The 19,855-nt window shown below is 38.2% G+C and overlaps 2 protein-coding genes across 7 annotated transcripts in view; one reads left to right on the top strand and one right to left on the bottom strand.

The window, feature by feature from the left end:
* Nucleotides 1-5,006: 5,006 nt before the first annotated feature.
* cyp1b1 (cytochrome P450, family 1, subfamily B, polypeptide 1) lies at nt 5,007-12,415 on the top strand. Of its 3 annotated transcripts, none has more exons than XM_086092852.1 (3): nt 5,007-5,107; nt 7,691-8,695; nt 10,908-12,415. In XM_086092852.1, exons 2-3 carry the CDS (start codon nt 7,692-7,694, stop codon nt 11,509-11,511), a joined length of 1,608 nt encoding a protein of 535 aa, XP_085948978.1. In that variant the 5' UTR covers nt 5,007-5,107; nt 7,691; the 3' UTR covers nt 11,512-12,415. The 3 variants fall into 3 exon arrangements, with proteins under 3 accessions (XP_085948978.1, XP_085948980.1, XP_085948981.1); XM_086092854.1 differs by lacking the exon at nt 5,007-5,107 and adding an exon at nt 7,438-7,500 and having other exon boundaries at nt 7,649-8,695; XM_086092855.1 differs by lacking the exon at nt 5,007-5,107 and adding an exon at nt 7,442-7,500.
* Nucleotides 12,416-15,222: 2,807 nt separating this feature from the next.
* Nucleotides 15,223-19,855, bottom strand: part of rmdn2 (regulator of microtubule dynamics 2) — a 36,058-nt gene continuing 31,425 nt past the window's right edge. For all 4 annotated transcript variants that reach the window (XM_086093550.1, XM_086093551.1, XM_086093549.1 and 1 more), the window contains 4 exons: nt 19,051-19,149; nt 17,662-17,715; nt 17,017-17,097; nt 15,223-16,823 (listed from right to left, as the gene is read on the bottom strand). In XM_086093550.1, the coding sequence (XP_085949676.1) occupies nt 16,743-16,823; nt 17,017-17,097; nt 17,662-17,715; nt 19,051-19,149 (315 nt within the window). In that variant the 3' untranslated portion in view covers nt 15,223-16,742. The remainder of the gene's footprint in view (nt 16,824-17,016; nt 17,098-17,661; nt 17,716-19,050; nt 19,150-19,855) is intronic.

Below are 19,855 nucleotides of genomic sequence, written 5' to 3'. Positions count from 1 at the left end.
CAAGTAAATGTTTGACCATGATGTGGGAATTGGTTCTGCATTTAATCAACCCTTATATAATAAGCATTAATAAGTGCATCCAAATTGTCATAATTATTTATTTATTTTTAAAACCAAGGAAAGAAAGAAATTCAAATAAAGGTATTCCTTTTTTTCCCTTTTTTTTCTTAAGAGCTCAGTATTGTTCATTCTGTAATTTTACAGATTTGACATGTCATCATCATTGTTCTTTTATATTATTTTTTATTTTTATTTTGTATGTGGGTGAGTCTGTGCGTGTGTGTGTGTGCATGTGTGCGTGCATGTGAGTGTGTACTCATTAGTTCACCTAAAATGTATTAAAAATCCCATACCGTTCACCTAAACCGAATACTTCAGAAGCCAGCTAGAGTCGTGAGGCCGCCAGGAGACCCGAGGAAGGATCAAAGAAAAGAAAGGATATATATATATATATATATATAAATTTTTAAAAATTATTATGCGCAGTCTCAAGTTAGCGTAAGAAAAAACAATTATGAGATTATAGTATAATAAATATATATATATTTTTTCATGTTTTATTTATGCACAATGTATTCATTTTTTTCTTGTGTGTGTGCAGGAACTAAAAACATAATTTGAGCAATACTGCAATAGGCTAGATAAACATGGCAGACATCCTACATTTGTACCATGCAAAAAAAACAACAACACATAATAATAAGTCATTTTTTTATTTTAGGAGGTTAGGAATTAAGGAATTTTGCATTGCAAATATATTTTTTAAATCCTACTAAATTGTGACAACACAATCCGTAACTGAAAAGCTCAAATTCATTTTGATTATTTGGATAAAATTCATTTTTATTTACTCATCCTGCTTATTTCTCCATTACTTATGATAACAAATAAATCTTGTCACAACAAAAAGTCATTGGATCAGTCTAATGATAGAGTGAAAAAGAAAAAGAAAAGTGGCTTTCATCTTTGTCATACAATCTTTGTTTGAAAACATTCTATATATTTCTAAATATGCTTCCATATGTCAAAAGTAGAGCGTTGTCATAATAACCTGTTTGTGTTTTGCCCCCAGAGGCGTAGCCACACTTGGTGAAGTTGTTGACACACGGATGATGAAGCACATGTGCGTGACTACTTCACATGTTTCCCGAACCCTTCCAGTTGGAGGCCCCTGTACTTCCCCACAGGTTCACAGCATAGATGTGTAAAGTGAGATAAGCTGAGCAAGTGCTCTGAGGTCATGCGTAGCCTTCCACCGAAGGGGCCGACATAAATCAAAAGTAATGGACGCTTGGACTTATTCAATGTGCTTCCTGTGAAAATTCACTTTCGGACACAGAAATATGCGCAGCCCAGTCGGACCAGAAACATGTTCCGGTGTAACCGTACCTTTGCTCCAGGTGCAAATCATCACCTGTACACGCCTTCCTGCCACCTCCTCCCTGACCTCCATTCTCACTCACACGCGATGAGCAATTGAACTGTCAGTCACGTAGCAAAAGGAAGCACTGTTGAGCTTATTAGCGCTGAGGAGCTTTTCTTTCTTTTTTGTCACATCACAGCGCCAAGGTTATTTGCGTTCAAAAAAACGAACCAAATAACTACGACTAAAATTGAAAATGTAGTTAACGGAATAAAACAAAAAAATCAAAAGGCTTTTAAGAAAACAAAACTAAACCTAACTAATCTATAACTAGACTTATAGACTGTGAATGCTGAAAGCTGAATATGCAAAGTTGAATTCATGTGGAATGGTGAGTGATATCGAATGTACAATGTCTCTGGAAAAAAATGATAATTTATGGGAAAAAATACTAATCATTAAATATAATGAAATTATATGAAATAAAACGGAGCTTGAACCACAATTAGTCCAAGCCAGGATTCGTTATGGAATTGAAGGATGTTTTGCTGAATGCCATGAGTGAACGTGACATTGAATATAATGGATGTTGTATAATTGGATGATGTTTATTATATCAAATTTAACTTGGACAAGAATCTGCTCCAACCGGGATACGAACCCAGGTCTCCCACACACTAATCACTAGTCACAGTGAAAAACTGCAAAATTGTATTGAATAATGTGGAATAAAAATGAAAGCTGTCATTGAAGATGAATATGTATTTTATGGGTTTAATCCACGTTTAGGAAAGAATGCATTTTATTATATGTAATATATATGCATAATAACATTTAGTATATTGTGTATATGGACACATTTACAATAGAAGTTTACATTTAGGGAAAATAAGAAATTGTGCAATCTTGCCTGGCCCACAAGCCAAGCTGTGACTGTGTCATGTACATTCACTGGGCAGAAGAAAGCAAGAAAGTTAGTTACATCACTTTTTATATTTTTATATATTTCTTGGAATCAATACATCATATATAAAAACAATGTTTACCAGACGAAAGACCAAAGTCTTGGGTATATTTTTTGCATTCATGTCATTTTCATACCTTGTGTCAGTGCAGAGTTATAAGCCATCAAATAGAGGGAGTGAACATGTGACACGTTGCCCCACCAATGGGTAAGTTGTCACACCATATGGAGTAATATGTCACACTGGATTTTGCAACTAATAAAACAAGGACAAAAATATCCGTATTTTCCTGTTTTTTTGTTTTTGTTTGTTTTTACAGCCAGAGAAATTGTTTATCATTGATCTTGAAAATTAGAAAATAGCCTTAGTGCACTTTTACTTTGAAGTTCGCCCCGCTCGTGGCATGATGGCTAGCTTGATCGTAGTTGATTAACATTGTAGTTGCGACCAACATCAACACAACACTATCCCGAACACATATTCAATCGCTAATTTAGGATGCTAAGGAACTGCTAATTCATTACGCTGTCATTGTATGACACGGCAGAAGTGGCTAGCGGCTACCTGTTAGCATGACCAACGACTCTCTGAGTGTCTGGCTGCCGGCTGATGAGTTTGACAGCTTTAATTATTTTTCAATATTCTGGACCAAGGCTAATTTGTAATTCACTCTCCATATTTAAATTGCACGTTGAGGTCTTTTCATTATTAAAAAAAAAAAAGAAGATAAATAGAACTTTGTCTTCATTGCTTTTATAAAACACTGTTGCCTATTAAAAAAGAAAAACATTTAACTCAAAATGTCAAATTTAGCTGTTTAGATTAACGGAACGCAACTTTAAGTTATTAATACCTTGTTATTTTACACAAGAACCATGTTTCATATTGCACTTAAAAGTTGTGTTCCTAAATCCTAAATATCTATATTAGACATTTTGTATTGATTTTTTTTTTTTTAATGGAAAAAGCGCTTAACTAAATAAAGACAAAGTAATATTTATCTTTTTCTTTTTTTTTTGTGTGGCTGATCCGAAAAACGATCCAATCCGTGACTCAAATCCGTGATCCGATTCGAATCGTGACTTTTGTGATCCGTTGCACCACTAGTTGTACTACATCTAACTTTCGCATAAGTATTAAGTACTGCACTTATTGTACTTTAGAGTTTGTGGACAGTGCGAAAGCACACCGAGTACCTTTTGGTAGAAAAGTAAACATATTTTTGTTGACTTTTACACAATACTTACTGTGACGTTTTTTGTTGTTGTTCTTCCACATACGAAATACACAAAAACGTCAAACTAATACAAAATGGACTAAAAGAAAGTGTTTAAAAAAACAAAAACTAATAAAAACTAACAGACTCGCTCTGGAAACTAAATTTAGCGTGTGTGTGTGTGTGGAGGGGGGGGGGGTCAACTTAATAGAAATAAAAACTAACTACGACTACTAATGATCCACAGCACTTGCCGTATGAGTGGATTAACGAAATATTTCAGCAACCAAACAGGAAGAAATGTGAGGTTTAAGGGCTCAAGGAGGATTATATACAAACAGGAAATAAAAACATTTTATGATTATATACCATTTTAAATAAAGCTACAAGGGAGATAAATACGTTTAATACATCACAACACTTACTGAATGTGCTTCACGCCATCAAAAGAAAAAGCAGAGTAGAACAGATTTGAATTACAGCAGACCTGCAAAATGACAATAAAGTTTCTTCCTCGAACAACACAATTGAGGAAGGTTAACAAATAGACAAAGTAAAAATAAAAAAAGTGTATCCTTCCCTAAGAGTCAAAACAAAATTTAAAGTGGAAAATAAGATTATTGTGATGGATTTAAAAGGCTTTAGAGTGTGTGGTATTTAAACAAAAGCCCTTCTTAAAAAAACAAAACAAAAGTTTGCCACATGACCGAGTGATGTTCAGGATCACTAGCTCCCTCCAACCAAGAAAAAGAAATGACCAAGACTGAGATGCTCGGGAGCAGACGGGCAGCGGGATTGACGAGCCAGACAAAAGTGACAGGAAGCAGGTGAAACTGACAGTGTCAACAGAGAGCACACTTTAAGCCCAGCAGGAAATAACAGGTGCAGCAAGGTGACAGAAACCCAACTGGAAGACCGGTCAAATACTGTTACATAAATAATGGCTGGGTTTTATCTGAACGTGTGTGTGTGTGTGTGTGTGTAGTATGTTAAGGCTCTGATTTGATCTTGTCTGAACATGCTGACAAGTTCCTAGAGAAGGCGCTTTATGACCTCACACTCAGTAGTTTTCTTCCATTTTATTTTCTCAAATCAAATTTCGTTATAGAGCACTTTAAAAGAAACCATACAAAATGGTGTGCTTGTAAACAAAACAATAACATAAAAACAGGAAACAATTATAGTCAACACGTACCATCGGCGTCTCTCGTCTTATTCAGTGTAGCGCAAACCGTGTTATTGGTCCTTTGGTCTTCTCACAACTAACATCTTGTGACATTGATAGAGACAAAAAAATAAGGGAGAATGTACATGTAAATAATGCGTCATTGTAATTTACAATCATCAATTTAATGGTAACATAGTTTGTAAACAAAATATGAGAAAGTCACATCGTGCGGCTTGGTTTATGAACAAGGTTCTCGAAGTAAAGGAGGCTGGGTTCAGTCCGCACGTTGGCTTGTCTCCACCCTCCTGGACCCTCCTGGACCGATTGCTAACTACAAATGCACCACCGCACTCCACTTGCCTGACACTCATCAAAGGACAAAAGCTGGACATCGGGTGAGTGCACTTTACCTCAAAATCTTACTTCATCGGGCACTAATTTAGGAATATTTAAATCATGATGATGATGATGATTATTGTTATAATTGTTATATATTATTATATTTATGTTTATGTCGGTTCATTATTAAGTCTTTGGTGACACTGTTTCCAATTAAAAACAAGGGACATCATGGACATTTGGTATGATTTAATATATATGTGATTTAATATATAATGCAAACAGATTTGCTGCAGGTAGATTAATTGAAATTCATTATTGTAGATACATATTTGTCACATGAATGTATCTAGGTAAAAGGTAATAATAAACATTTCATGTCAAAATTAGGGATGGGCGAATACTGGTGCCAGTCTACAGGATCCGGCCCATTGTCATTGTTTCAAGGTATCGGTACTCTTAGCCATTTTACAGGAACTAAAAATTAGAAGAAGAAAAAATTGCCATTCATTGCATGAAATTTTAAGAGAAATACTACATTGGGAAATGTATGTCTTTCTTTCCAATTAGCTGCTTTTTTTTTTTTTCGGGCAGGAGGTTTATGTATCAAAAGTACTAGTGGTATAATAATAATAATAATAATAATAATAATAATAATAATAATAATAATAATAATAACAATTATTATTATTATTATTCATATAATTTATTTATTTATTAATTTTCTGTATGGGGTGTGTACAGTGGATCAGCACATCTGCCTCACAGTTCTAAGTTCCGGGTTCGAATCTCAGCTTTGGCCTTTCCTGTGTGTATTTCCCTACTTGCTTGGTATACTCTCTGTGGTACTCCCTCGATGTGAATGTGAGTGCATGTGGTGATCAGTTCCGGGTGCAGTCAACAAAGCTAAGCTCCCGTTGACCTGTGACCTCAGTGAGGAAAAAGCGCTATAGAAAATGGAAGGCTGATGGGGTTCACTGGCCATCAGTGTGTGATCTATGCTGCTGTCCGCGGTGCTGAAGCGGATCCCCCAAATCTCCACTCGGCCAACAGACAGTGACCAGGAGGCCCGAGCTGAGCAGCAGCAATTCACATCAACACAAATGTAGTCGGCAACACGTCCACATACGTCATCAAGTCCACTGATGGGCAGAATGACGGCATCTTGCAACAAAGAAGACAGAAATGACAAATCAGCATGAGGCAGCTCTGGCCACAGGGCCTCCTGTGTATTGTGCACTCATTGGTAATTAGCTATTAATGCTTGACATTGTGGGATCGCCTCCTCCTGGTGGCTTGATTGGAACGTACACGTACAAATTGCCTTTAACTTTGCCTCGTCATCCGAAATGATAGTTCAATATGCTCATTCATGCCTCGTGTTGCCAGCAAGAAAATAACAAATGAAAGAAATTCGAGCATTATCATAAGTGATGAAAATGAACAAAATCATTTAAAAACGATACAAAATGAAACGGAAATAATAGTTTACTTTTAAATGAAGCTATATAGGATTTTGAATTTTTTTTTTATCTTTGTAAAGACAAACTAATTTAGGTACTATACGAATTGAATAATGTATTGATAATTGTGGTGCAGTGCATCATGGGAGCTGCATATATGCATGATTGTCATGACATTATAGTGGAGTTCAACATTGAAACCACATAAATAAATAAATAATGCCACGTTTCTTAAATGAATACATCAACGTAAATCAAAAATTAAAATGATTATATATTTTTAAAGCCACTTTTTAATACAACTTTTCTATCAAACTTGTGAAAGACGGTCTTGGGATGTCCAGTTTGCACATAATCTAAATGTTTGCCATTCTGTAACATGGTCAATGGACCATGCATGCATTTATGTTTTTTCTGTCTTATTTGTAGTTTTAATTTATTTCTATATTAAGCACCGCTAACCTATAAATACAAAAAATAAAGACGTTGGAACATTTATTGTAGCGACCATAAAACAAAAATATTGAATCATAAAACATTACAGTAATTTTTCATGTCCAAAATGTTAATGAGAAGAATTTTAGACTATAGAAAATGTCACTTCTGTTCCATATTCTGTTAATTTATATATTTATTCTGCATGGTGTTATACAATCATAAGAATAAGAAATGAGTTTAAAATGTAGGCCTACTAGTTGTGCTAATACAGCCTAAAATATTATGTAGGCCTATCTACATTTTTTTTTTTAAATTATTTATCAAATAATAACAATAATGTATAATTGTCTGTTTTACAACAAAATTACTTTTGCACCTTACCTGCATAGTGCAGGGAGGAGGGTGGAGCGGGGTGACACCCTTCATGTGTAACAACACCTACTAAAAAAAGAAAAGGAAAAAAAAAAGAAAAAAAAGTCTGCCCACACTATCAAAGCGGAGCAATGACGCTGCGGGCTGCGATGTTGGGACTTTTGCAAAATTGCAAGGTGCGAGCAGGCTGCGCAACAGCAGCAGGATCAATTATTACAACTTACACTTTGTCCATAAAAGAGAGGGAAAAAATAAGCTTTGGATAGATCTTCTTCTTCTTTCACAGCCTATTGACTTTCAATTGCTGCATTTCGATTTCTGCAGGTCATAAGGCGACTTTCAAATTGATGCTGTTCCCCCCTGCAGGATGGTCGAGATGGCTCTGAGGCTGGATGAGAGCGGCGGAGCGTTTCTGACGACCCTTTTAGTGACTTGTGTCACTCTCTTGCTGTCCTTCCAAGTGTGTCGCTGGTTCCAGCGGCGCTCACTTTTGCGCGTGCCGGGCCCGTTCGCCTGGCCCATCATCGGCAACGCGGCGCAAATGGGCAAAGCGCCGCACCTGTATTTCATGCGCTTGGCGGAGAAATACGGCAACGTGTTCCAGATTAAACTGGGCTGCCGGATCGTGGTGGTGCTGAACGCGGACTCCATCAAGCAGGCGCTGATCAAACAGGGCTCGGAGTTTGCCGGCAGACCCGATTTCACCTCGTTCCAGTACATCTCCAACGGCAACGGGCTCGCCTTCACCACCGCGTCGGACTGGTGGAAGGTGCACCGCAGGGTTGCCCATTCCACCGTCAGGATGTTTTCCACGGGCAACCAGGTGACCAAAAAGACATTCGAGCGGCACGTCGTCTGTGAATTTAAAGAGCTTCTGCAGGTGTTCGTGCGTAAGACCCGGCGGCACACGTTTTTCGTGCCCGCGCAGGACCTGGTGGTGTCCACGGCCAACATCATGAGCGCGGTGTGCTTCGGCAAAAGGTACCCGTACGACGACGCCGAGTTCCGCCGGTTGGTGGGCAGGAACAGTCAGTTCACGGAGACGGTGGGCGCAGGGAGCATCGTCGATGTCATGCCCTGGCTGCAGTACTTCCCCAACCCCATCCAAACTTTGTTTGAAAACTTCAAGACGCTCAACCGCGAGTTCGGTGTCTTTATTCAGGACAAAGTGACAGCGCACAGGAAAACGTTCCAGTCGAGCACCATCAGGGACATGACCGATGCTTTGATCGTGGCCTTGGACAAAATCGGTGAGAAAAGTGGCCATCCATCGGTCAAGGACTTTGTGCCAGCCACTGTTGCAGATATATTTGGAGCAAGTCAAGACACCTTGTCGACAATGTTGCAGTGGATCATTCTCATCCTTGTCAAGTAAGCCACTTTCCTTTCTGTGGGGGGAAAATAGCATATGAACAAATAACTGCACACAAAAAAATGAAAAAGTGACAACAAAACAATAGACTCAAAGAGACGTAACGTCATGAACCGATGCTGGCCGCATGTTGTGAAGTTCTCCGCCACTTGAAGTTGTAATTCAAATGTTTGCTCGAAAGTTAAAGGACAAAATTGAGCAACGGCTTGTATCTCAAAAATGTGCAGTCAAAGTACCGCTACTGCGTTTAACTACTTATCGCAGAAACCCAAAGATACTATTCAACCCCCCCCCCCCCCCCCCACAAGGCTGTGATAAGTAGAGTAGACCTCATTGAATACGTGCGCTTGCATGCAATGCTGTGACATATCTTCATCTTCATATTTGTGCAAAACCTCATCTGTGAGCTTCTGTGATAAGTGTCTAGGAAGAAAAAAAAAGTCACTACCTGAAGGAGCAAAACAAATTCGATTTTCGTAATTGGGTGGATAAGCGGCAAGCGATGGCGCCGATATGAAATACAATAAAAACGGAGTGACAGATAAAATCGGAACTGTATGACGGCGTGTTAGGCCGATATGTTTCTTTTCAGACCGCTAACTGATATTTCTAGCCAGTATTCATTTGCAGTAAAAGAGAAAATACTAGCTTAAATTTAAAAAATTTACTCTTTAAAATTTTTTTTTTTTTTTTAAACATGTAAGAATTGACAGCTTTGTTTAAAAATTATAAACATTTTCAGGTAACTTCTCGGGTCATTAGCATGTGTTAAGCTAAATTAAAATTTAAGCAAGTAAATACTTCCCTAAAGTTTTCTGCTTTAAATAAAGTTTTCCAAAATTTCAACAAATTTTTTATTGAAACAATTTTTTTTTTTTTGTAATAAAAAGTGTAGGGAGTTCCCACTATCAGCATATTATTTTTTTTTTTATAAAGTGGAAATTTAAATAAATGCGAACTAGCTAGTTTGGGGTTTTCGTCAGGGTTCACATAAGGCTTCAAAAGATCTTCGCAGATAGTGAAAAATTGTCTCGAAACTTTGGCGACAAGCAAAAACCATCTGTGAACATTTTACAAATCCTGATGAAAACCTTAAATCCGCTACGTTCGCAAGCATTCGCCGCTCAATGAGATACCAGCTTTATCGGCCTTCAGATTCGTAAAAAGTTTGATGCCGACATTTTCAAAACGCCAATATCCGGCGCAATAATCGGCCCGGTCAATAATCCGTCTATCTAGGAAAAAATTTGACGAAATATAAAGTCGTGATGAGATTCAGTCATGATGACGACTTCAAATCTCATCATGGCATTTAACATCATCAAGATGAAGTAGAACGTCATTGGGAGCATTAAAGTCAACTTGCTTACCGAAACATTAGAGTGACCAAATACAATTTAAATATGTGTACAGTAAACCCTCCTCCATTGCGGGTTCCAGGTTTATTTTGTAAGGTTCGTGACACTATTTTGTTCTGTTTATTGTTTAAATAAAATAAAATAATAACTTGCTGATCCCAAATGAGCACCGCTGTTGACTTTTGTTGAATTCAAATCTTTTGAGTACATTTTTTTTTATTACGGTAGTATTGGACAATTTCTGGAGAAATTGCGTGTGAATGCTGAAAGCTGGATGACTTGTTGGAATCTTTGAAATGTGTGAAGGTATTGAATGACGGCTTGCTGAATGAGTGAATTTTGTCATTGAAAAAAATAATGCTGAAAGCTGTCATTGAAGATGAATGCGCATTTTATGCATTTAAGCCACATTTATGTGATTAAGTAATACCTTTTATGATATGATATTTAGTATATATATGCATATCATTTAGTGTCTTGTGTAAACGAATACATTTACAATGGACAGTCGGAGTTGGGATTCACATCGCGGACCCCTTGTTCACCGGACAACCCACTCTAATAATGTACTAATGTACGGGAGTGGAAAGTTGACTTGAATTGAACGGGGTAATGTTCGTAGGCTACAAAAAAAATGTAAGTACAAAGTATGTGGAATGAGGAAAATATAAGCCCAGTTGGCATGAATTTTTGGAGCATGATGAAATGAAACGCGTTAAATAAAGTGAGGAGAATATGTGAAATAAAGAATCCGAATAACATAAGAAGAGATAACTACGATGGCATCAGCATTTGAATGTTTTTTTTCTAATTCGGTGTTGTTTCTCCATGGTGGATTCCTGGTGAACAAAAGGTACCCGGAGATGCACGTGCGTCTCCAAGAAGAAGTGGACAAGGTGGTGGACCGCAGTCGCCTCCCCACCATCGAGGACCAGCCTCAACTTCCTTACGTCATGGCCTTCATCTACGAGGTGATGCGCTTCACCAGCTTCGTGCCACTTACCATCCCTCACTACACGACCGCAGACACCTCCATCGGCGGTTACGCCATACCAAAAGACACGGTGGTTTTTGTAAACCAGTGGTCGTCCAATCACGATCCAGCCGTCTGGCCTGAGCCGGAGAAATTCAACCCCCAGCGTTTCCTGCACTCCAGCGGCCATCTGGACAAGGACATGTGCAACTCCGTGCTCATCTTCTCAGCGGGGAAGCGGCGCTGCATTGGAGAAGAGCTGTCCAAGATTCAGATCTTCCTTTTCACGGCTCTTTTGGCCCACCAGTGCCGCATAACCACAGACCCGGCCAAGCCGCCGGGCCTCGGCTATTCTTACGGTCTGACTCTCAAACCAAACTCTTACGTAATAGCCGTGTCTCTACGGGATAACATGAGGCTGCTCGAAGAGGTGGCGGGCCAGGTTTTCCACGAGGACGTCAACGCAGATACCTCGGACTCTTAAAAAAGGATGGAAACAAATGAGGTCAGACATAACAGGAGGCAAAGAACTATTTATGAGATGAAATGTCAAGTTGGGCAAAACACATCTGCAACGCGTTCACTTTAAGAAAGACGTGATCACAAACCGATCAGGAATTGATGAATTATAACGCCAGTCAGAAACTGATGACAATGGAAATGTACTCAGAGCCTATTTTAGGACTGTCGGGATTCCAACATCTAACTGTCTGTAAGTTTTCATCTAATACGGCATTCCTGCTTAACTCATTCACTGCCATTGACGGCTATAGACGTCAAAAATTAATTTGAACTATTTCTATTGTTTTCTCATTTTTTTGCCCACTTTTGTTAACAAGAGTATGAAAACCTAGATATTTTTTTATTGTACATTTAGAACAGATATCAAATTTGTGATTAATCCTGAGTTAACTATTAAAGAAATGCGATTAATTACAATTACAAATTTTAATCGACCGACACCCCTAATTTTTAACTCATTCACTGCCAATGACGGCCATAGACGTCAAAGATTGATTTTAATCAATTTTAATCTTTTCTTCTTTTTTTGTTATTAGGGGAATCAGGCGATTAATTTTTTTTAAAATGTAATTAATAACATGACTTCACTAGTTAACTCAGGATTAATCACTAATTGTATAAATGTTCTAGGTTTTCAAACTCTTTTTAACAAAAGTGGGAAAAAATTTAAACAAATAAATAGTTCAAATGAAATTTTGACGTCTATAGCCGTCAATGGCAGTAAATGAGTTAATAGTGACTCGGTGCACAACCAGGAAAATAAGCTGACGGAGCGGCTCAGCTAGGGTTGACCTGCAAGAGTTATTCAGGAAGGAAGCTGATGTAATACCAAATAATGTAAATAATAAATTGTGAAAGCTACTGTACATGCAAGCGCTACTTGTGAGCTGTTATATTCATGCACCACTTAATAAATCTACATTAGGTCCTGATGATATTTATTTTAAATTATCCACTAAAAGAACAATAACGAACATTTGGGTGTTTTTGTTGCTCCAGTGCTCTCACTACAGTTATGATGTATTTCAAGCCAAATTGACAGCAGTAATGCACAATTTTGGTTACTGAGAAAATATGTGCACAAAACTGACTATATACATACATTTGAACAGATATGATATATTTTTGTAGAACATTGAAGAAATGACATTGACACAATGAAAGGTAGCCCTAGACGTTGACATTCCTACCACCACTGTTAACTGCAGGCAAGACACTTATCTTTGTCCTCCTCACCTGGTTGCCGCCGCACACACTTGACACCAACCAACCAAATAAGTTTGTTTTGGTCTCATCAGACCACAGCAGGACATGGTTCCGGTAATTAAATACCTTAATCTGCTTGTCTTCAGTAAACTGTGCATCATCTTCATAAGCGTCCTTTCTGAGCTGCTGACCACCTCCAACCTGTCCTGTTGAACCCCGGTTGGTCTTGGCCACTGTGCCGAAACTGTTTCAGGGTGTTGACAATCTTCTCATAGTGTAGGCCGTCTTTATGCAGAGCAGTGGTTCTTAATCTGGGTTCGATCAAACCCCAGGGGTTCGGCGGTGGTCAAAATGCACAACTGATTCGAATGATACGCCCCGCTTGGCCATCATTGGCTGCAGGTGGTCATGCTACATTGACTGACCTATCTGTGCTGCAGGGAATTTGGTGAGCTCAGTAGTTGACTTGTGGCTGTTTTGATGGTACGTAGTGTGATTTGTTAATTATGGTAATTATTATTCATTTTTAATTAATTAATTACTCTAATCCCCATCAAGCAAAAAAAGAAAAAGTAAAAAAAGAAAGAGGTTGGATGAATATTTGCAATAAGAATTCATAATGTATGGTGTTCCACAGGGTTCAATTCCGGGGCCTCTGCTGTTTTCATTCCATCTGGTGCCCCAGGGATCCATCTTAAGAAAACAGCAATGTAGTAACAGTTAATTTCCCCCCTCAATCTTTGTTCATAACTGTGCTCTATTTGGACATATTCACTTTGGGGTGTACTCACTTTTGTTGCCATCATTTTAGCTTTTAATGGCTATATTTTGAAGGAACAATACAGTGGCAGTCAAGTGGGACAGTAAAAGTGTTTAGTTCTGAACTGCTTAAGTCTCATGGTCCAGCATGCAGTTGTGATTTCTATTTAGTACTACTATTTAGTGATCGCTGCCAGAGATGTGATCTTCTCACCTTCATCACCATCCAGGTCAGGTAAGGACAAATGGAAGTGTTTGGGGAATGCTTTTCCCTGCACAGCTGTTATCTCCCACCGCCAGAACATCCTGTACTTGATCAGCTAGAGACATGCGGAGTGCATAACAAAGTGTGATACAAGTATAGTAGATGATGACTGATAAGGTTGTCAACATGCATGTTTTTATCAGTGCCACGTTCAAGATGGGGACCTCACGGTGCCCCAATTGTCACAGGTTGCGACCTATATTATTAAAAATGGAAACACACACAGTTTAGTAGTTAAATCCGAACAGTTGGCAGATGAGAAATGTCAAGAAGGCAGAAACCTTTGTAGTTCCACATCAATACGCGAAGTCCCTCATACTGTGTCGGACGTGCAAAAGCCTGCCGAGAAAAGATTAAATATTGCACAAAGAAGCGCAAGATGTCATTAAAGCTTTGTACTGTCAAGACTGCATTAACAAGATTAGCAAGAACCTCCGCATTTAATCTGGAGTATTCACAGCACGCTGCTGCAGTTTTGTCATTTCAACATGTGGGCTTTAGCACATAAATCGGAATGAACATTAGACACGTCCAATTCAAAGAGGAGTTTGCATGCTCTTATGCATCAATGGAGCATGTTAATGCTTAAATGCAACTCTAAATGTATCATTTAAAACCAACTGAATTTCCCCTTGAGGGATTAGAAGTCGTAAAAAAAAAAAATGCTGTAAGAACATGCAGGTAGATTACAGTTTGTGCTTATAACAAGTCACACTTTTTTAAATTTATTGTTGACTTACTAGTGCGGAGGTAGGATGCAGCTGTGTCTTCACTTAGAGGACGTTTACATTTCTACAGTTGACAAGTAATTGCTCGAGTCGCATCCTCATTGAAACCGTGCCATTAAATCAGCTGATAAACTACATAAGGAGGGAAACAAATAGGGAATTCCACAAATGTTTCGTAGGGTGGAGAAATGTTGTGTGTGGCAACACAAAACAGAAAGCACGCATGGAGGTGAGGTGATTTCAAATAATTAAAAGAATCGGCTCATCCTTCCTCAGGAATTTGAGCTTGAGGAGAAAGAACACTGGTAAAAATGTGAGGTGCTATTATGCAACCAAAGGTTCATTCCGCAAGGCCTGCATGTACCAAAATCAAGATTAGAGGCCATCACACCCGCAGATCGACTCTGTCTGAGGACTCGTTCCTTAGAATCCTGCAGCCCTCTTCAATGACGTGCGCAGGAGCAAGAGGAAGACAACATTTTCAAAACAGTATCCTACATGTCATTTAAATTCATTTGGGAGGTAAATGTAGTTCAAGCATGAACTAAGACGTTGAAACATGACTAAACCTGCGGGCTATTTGGTTGAATCAGATATGGGAAAATATGTCAATATTATCCTGGCAAAAAAAGGACATGCCTTGAAAATAGGTTTATAATAAAAATCATTACATAATTCAGCAAGGTCAAAAAAAAAAAAAAAACACACAAGAGGATTGCGATAGTGTCATTGATTTAGCAGATTTAATTACGGATTCTAATACCATCCATGTTTCAGTTCACACAAGTCTATACAGAATAAGCATCTGTGAAGGTTATCTGCATCCTTAACCTTCACAAATATCGGAATTTCTTTGGCGTTCAATAAAACAAAATCACACACATGCAACGTCACCTTGCCTATATACTAATGTAATGTGACAAAGATGTTTTTTTTTCTTCCAAAAAGCAGATTAAAAATACATAAAAGAAATGTAAAGAATGAAATAAATACATCTCTGGCCCTTAGAGTGCAATCGTTAAAGCAATTAGGAATTGATAAAACTTATTTTTTTTTTTTTTAAATAAAACCCCAACCCTTATAATTTAACAATATTATTCACCCAAAATGGCATTCATTATTTTGTGAATCACACATACAAAGCTTGGACTACATATACTTTTTTTTTTTTACAAAACCTACTTCTAAATTATATGCAGAGAACACAAAAACATATTTCACACCACTTTGTGTCTAAGAGAGAATTTAACTGGAGCTCCGTTGCATTTAAAAAAAAAATCTGCAAGCTTAGTCTCTGTATTGAAACCCCAAGGTTCGATTCAAGAATTTGCTGAAATATACGGGATATAAAATGTCTATGCGATGCTATAGTCGGCTATAATGTGATAAAAGTCAAACTGAAGTCGATTAATTAATGACATCAGCGATATCTTGCACCACAAACTGCTTTTCGCGTTCAGACAGTTTGACACACCCACATTGAAGTAAATAAAAACAAATGATTAAAAATACAACTCACCATTTAGGCTGAATTAAGTGTTTGTCTGTGCATGTTTTTCTCTTCCAAAGCAGCCAGGCTCCCAAAAAACGAAGCGTTTTTTTTTTAACTTCTATTTCACTTGTGCTTCAATTGTATTTGGATGACTTGCAAGTTTTTGCAAGTGACCGTGCTTCAGGTGTCATTTTTGGTCAAATAATTCAACCTGCTTTTAGCCCATTGCCGTACTGTGACATATTACGGCAAGTTGTGACTTACTCACTTGATAATTGGTAGCGAGTGCGACGACATGCCATCATTGACACGGGAGGTGTGCCACTGGCAGGGAGGCCAATGATGAATGTCATCCATTTGACTCTGAACATACGCCAACGTCAACAGTGTCAATCAATAGTTCTCAGGTGCGGGGAAAATAGAGCCACTCATCAGCAAGGACTGGACAACAAATGGCCACTGACTGTGTTGGCTTTGTCTGAGTTGCTTTTCTTGTTGATGTTGCTGACAAACAGGACGGAACAGGCAGTAGCAACAAGTCCAACAACAAGGCTTGCTTTCCCATTCAAGCTTTTCGTGATGAGGTTGGGGAGCCCACCAGGGCTTTAGCCACACCAACCTTAACAATGAACTTTGACTCTATCAGCCAATTTTGCTCCCATGGATGATGGAACTCAACAACTTGAGAATTCTGATGGTCTCAGTGCACTCACTGGCACACACGTGTCCTATAGCAGCAGAAGCTACAGGTCCAATTCATCTTCGGGTTCTAACAATCCAAATTCCGGGAAGAGAAGGTCAAGCTCTTTCTGCGCGTCTTCATCCTATTAACGGACCATTTATATTAGTATAATGCAATAAAACACTCCATTGCACCTTTTCCAGAGCTAAAGAACAGGGTAAGCTAACATTAGCATATGTGCTTATTTTTGTCATTATATTCAGCTGGTGTGGTACCATGCAAGAGCACGGGGTCAAGAAAGGACTCTTTTTTTCTTTTAATATGACAATTCCTACCTCTTTTGAAACCGACTGCATCGATGCAGCAGCTGCACACATCTGCCTCGCCTTCTTCATGTACCCAATGTCTCTGTAGCACTGTCAGACGGAAGGAGAGACCATTATAAATCACGATGTCAACAAATATGTCGATGGTACAAACATGAGGTACAATTGCACTCTAATCCCGCCTTCAAAATGTTGCCTTTGCAAAGATATTAAGGCTCAGTTTTGATTTGAGACGGTCAGAGGTATCAATTTGATGTCATCTTCAGTTGACAGGAAGTGGCAAAATGGCCGCCCCCTGAGATGGATAAAAACGGCTGGATTTTGCTGCATAACTCATATTCCACAAATGTAATATTAATCAGAATGTCATGTTTAGACTAGTGAGGTCACATAAAACATATTGTTGTCAAGAAACGTTTAAGGTTGACTCCCCCTTGAAGGGAGAAACACCCCAGAAACAATTAAGTTGTAAAACCGCATGAAATAAAAACTAGAATTTGGAACATTTGTCTCCTATTCATCTTTTGACCTGGATCCCATATGTCTTCCAGTATACAATAAAAACAAAGGAATTTACCTTGCTGTTCCAATACTTTTGGAGGGGACATATAAACATTAAAAATACTTTCAAAAGGAGCCTATAAGATAACAGACCTTAGCAAGAAATACATAGTTGAGTTTGGAATATCTTGGCTGGATATCTTCAACCTACAACAGAGAAAAACGCTATGGTTAGCTTTCAAAGGAATTCATGTTGATTTCTCTTTGAGCTTCCTCGCTAAACAAAAAAACAAAACAAAAAGCCTTTTGGCAGTTTTGCTTCCATGTCGTGGGTAACATGTTATAACAGGGAGCAAGAAATTGATGGGTAAAGATACACAAGACGCAAGAAAGAGGCACGCACAGTTATATTAGCCAGAAGCAAAATTCTCATCTCTACTATATAAACAATCAAAAAGTGAGAACACACATTAAGCCTATCTAAACACACCAAGGGTTTGGCTTCTGAGAATTTGGCACAGGAGTCAGTCGACTCGTTGCAGCCAGCTCGCCCCATCTAAATTGGGGTTGGTTAAGTCCAAGGTTGTATCATCTGGCAGGTGGAGGGTGGGGCAGTTTGGTCGGCAGGGGCCACACACGCAGGCTGCTAATAGACTTGACAGTGTTGGGTGACACCAGTTATCAAAACAGTTCAGGGTGACCCCATGACCCTAATTACTAACCCCATGCTGGGGTACCGAATCTTTTTTGCCCCAACAGGTACTTTTCAAGATATATACGTCGGTGATCGAGCCCACGCTTGGTAGCATAGAGTGCTAAAAGTCTTGGCCGCCGATACAGCTCAACACTATTTTAACTCATTCACTGCCATTGACGGTTATAGATGTCAAATTTCTATTAGTTTAACTATTTTTTTACCCTTTTGTTAACAAGAGTATGAAAACCTACACTTTTTTAATTGTACTTTAAGAACAGATATAACATTTACGATTAATCGTGAGTTAACTCGTGAAGTCATGCAATTAATTACGATTACAAAATGTAAATCGCCAGGCAATTCAAATATTTTATTGTAATTAATCGCATGACTTCAATAGTTAACTCCCGATTAATCACAAGTTTGATATCTGTTATAGATGTACAATAATTTTTTTCTTCTAGGTTTTCATACTCTTGTTAACAAAAGTGGAAAAAATGTTAAACTATTAGAAATGGTTCAAATGAATTTTTGACGTCAATAGCCGTCAATGGCAGTGAATGAGTTAATGCTCAGGCCCAGGGACGAAATGACTGCAGTTGTATGTGGTTCATTCAACCAGTTATGTAAGTCACCTCTCGGTCCGGCGACCTCAACAATGGTGTAGAAAGACAGACAAATAAATAAGTGAGAGTCCGTTTGGTCATTTCTTGTGAGAATACATTTTCTCAACATAGTAGCAGAGACCAGAGTGGAATGCTTTGAATATTTTTTTTTTGTCTCTGCATTATTAACCAAATAGATATGGCCAAGTACTAATTGGTTTGAATGAAGAAATACAGAACCTTCAGAAAATTCTTCAGTGCGTCTTCAACTGTGGCACTGGGAGGTTCCCCAAATAATGCGGCAGCAACTTTCCTCTCAAGCCAAGACAACTGGGCGACCTGCAAAAGGGACACAAGAAAAATATGATATTTTTAGTTTATGTATTGAAGTTAATCTAAGGGGAAATGTAAATACCATATCGATGCCTTCTTAAAATAATTGTCTATGTAATTTTTTTCAGATTTTTCACAAAAAAATTAACCATTTGCATCCCGAGGAAATGATTAAGGCACAAAAAATAAATAAAAAATAAAAATTGTTGACAATTATTTTTAAGAGGGTGGCATTATGATGAATGGTGGATAACAGAACTACACTATGCGTTGTACACAAACATGATTCCGTAAAAGAGTACTTTGAGTTTTCTCCCGCATGTTCATGGTTCCGCACACTTATTTTTCTTTGGAACCTATTCTCTGTTCCAAGCTGAAAAAAATGGCTACTTGCCTATTTTTTCCCAGGCTAAGCAATAAAAGTATAGCTTTTGGAGCCATTTTGTGAAATGTTAGTGTTTGGTTTGATGGTGTTTTTTTCAACTTTGCTTTGTTAGCGGTTATCAAATGCATCTCGTTAGCAGTCAAAACGAAACTGAAAGGTTGTTTTTACTTCTCTCCTGATGCAGTTAATAATAGTCATTGTAGTATACTTTGCATTACAATTTGTGTATAAAAGGCAGAAATGTTCTAGGACTGGTGACACAAAAGATTATTTAAAAAAATATATTTAAAAATGCTTTTATATACAAATTCTCTGTCAGTGGCAACA

Source organism: Leptonotus elevatus, chromosome 13, assembly GCF_054856555.1.
Source record: "Leptonotus elevatus isolate MCC_2025b chromosome 13, RoL_Lele_1.0, whole genome shotgun sequence".
Taxonomy (NCBI): Eukaryota; Metazoa; Chordata; class Actinopteri; order Syngnathiformes; family Syngnathidae; genus Leptonotus; species Leptonotus elevatus.
Note: the sequence above shows the minus strand (reverse complement) of the source record. Positions and strands in the feature narration are given on the sequence as shown.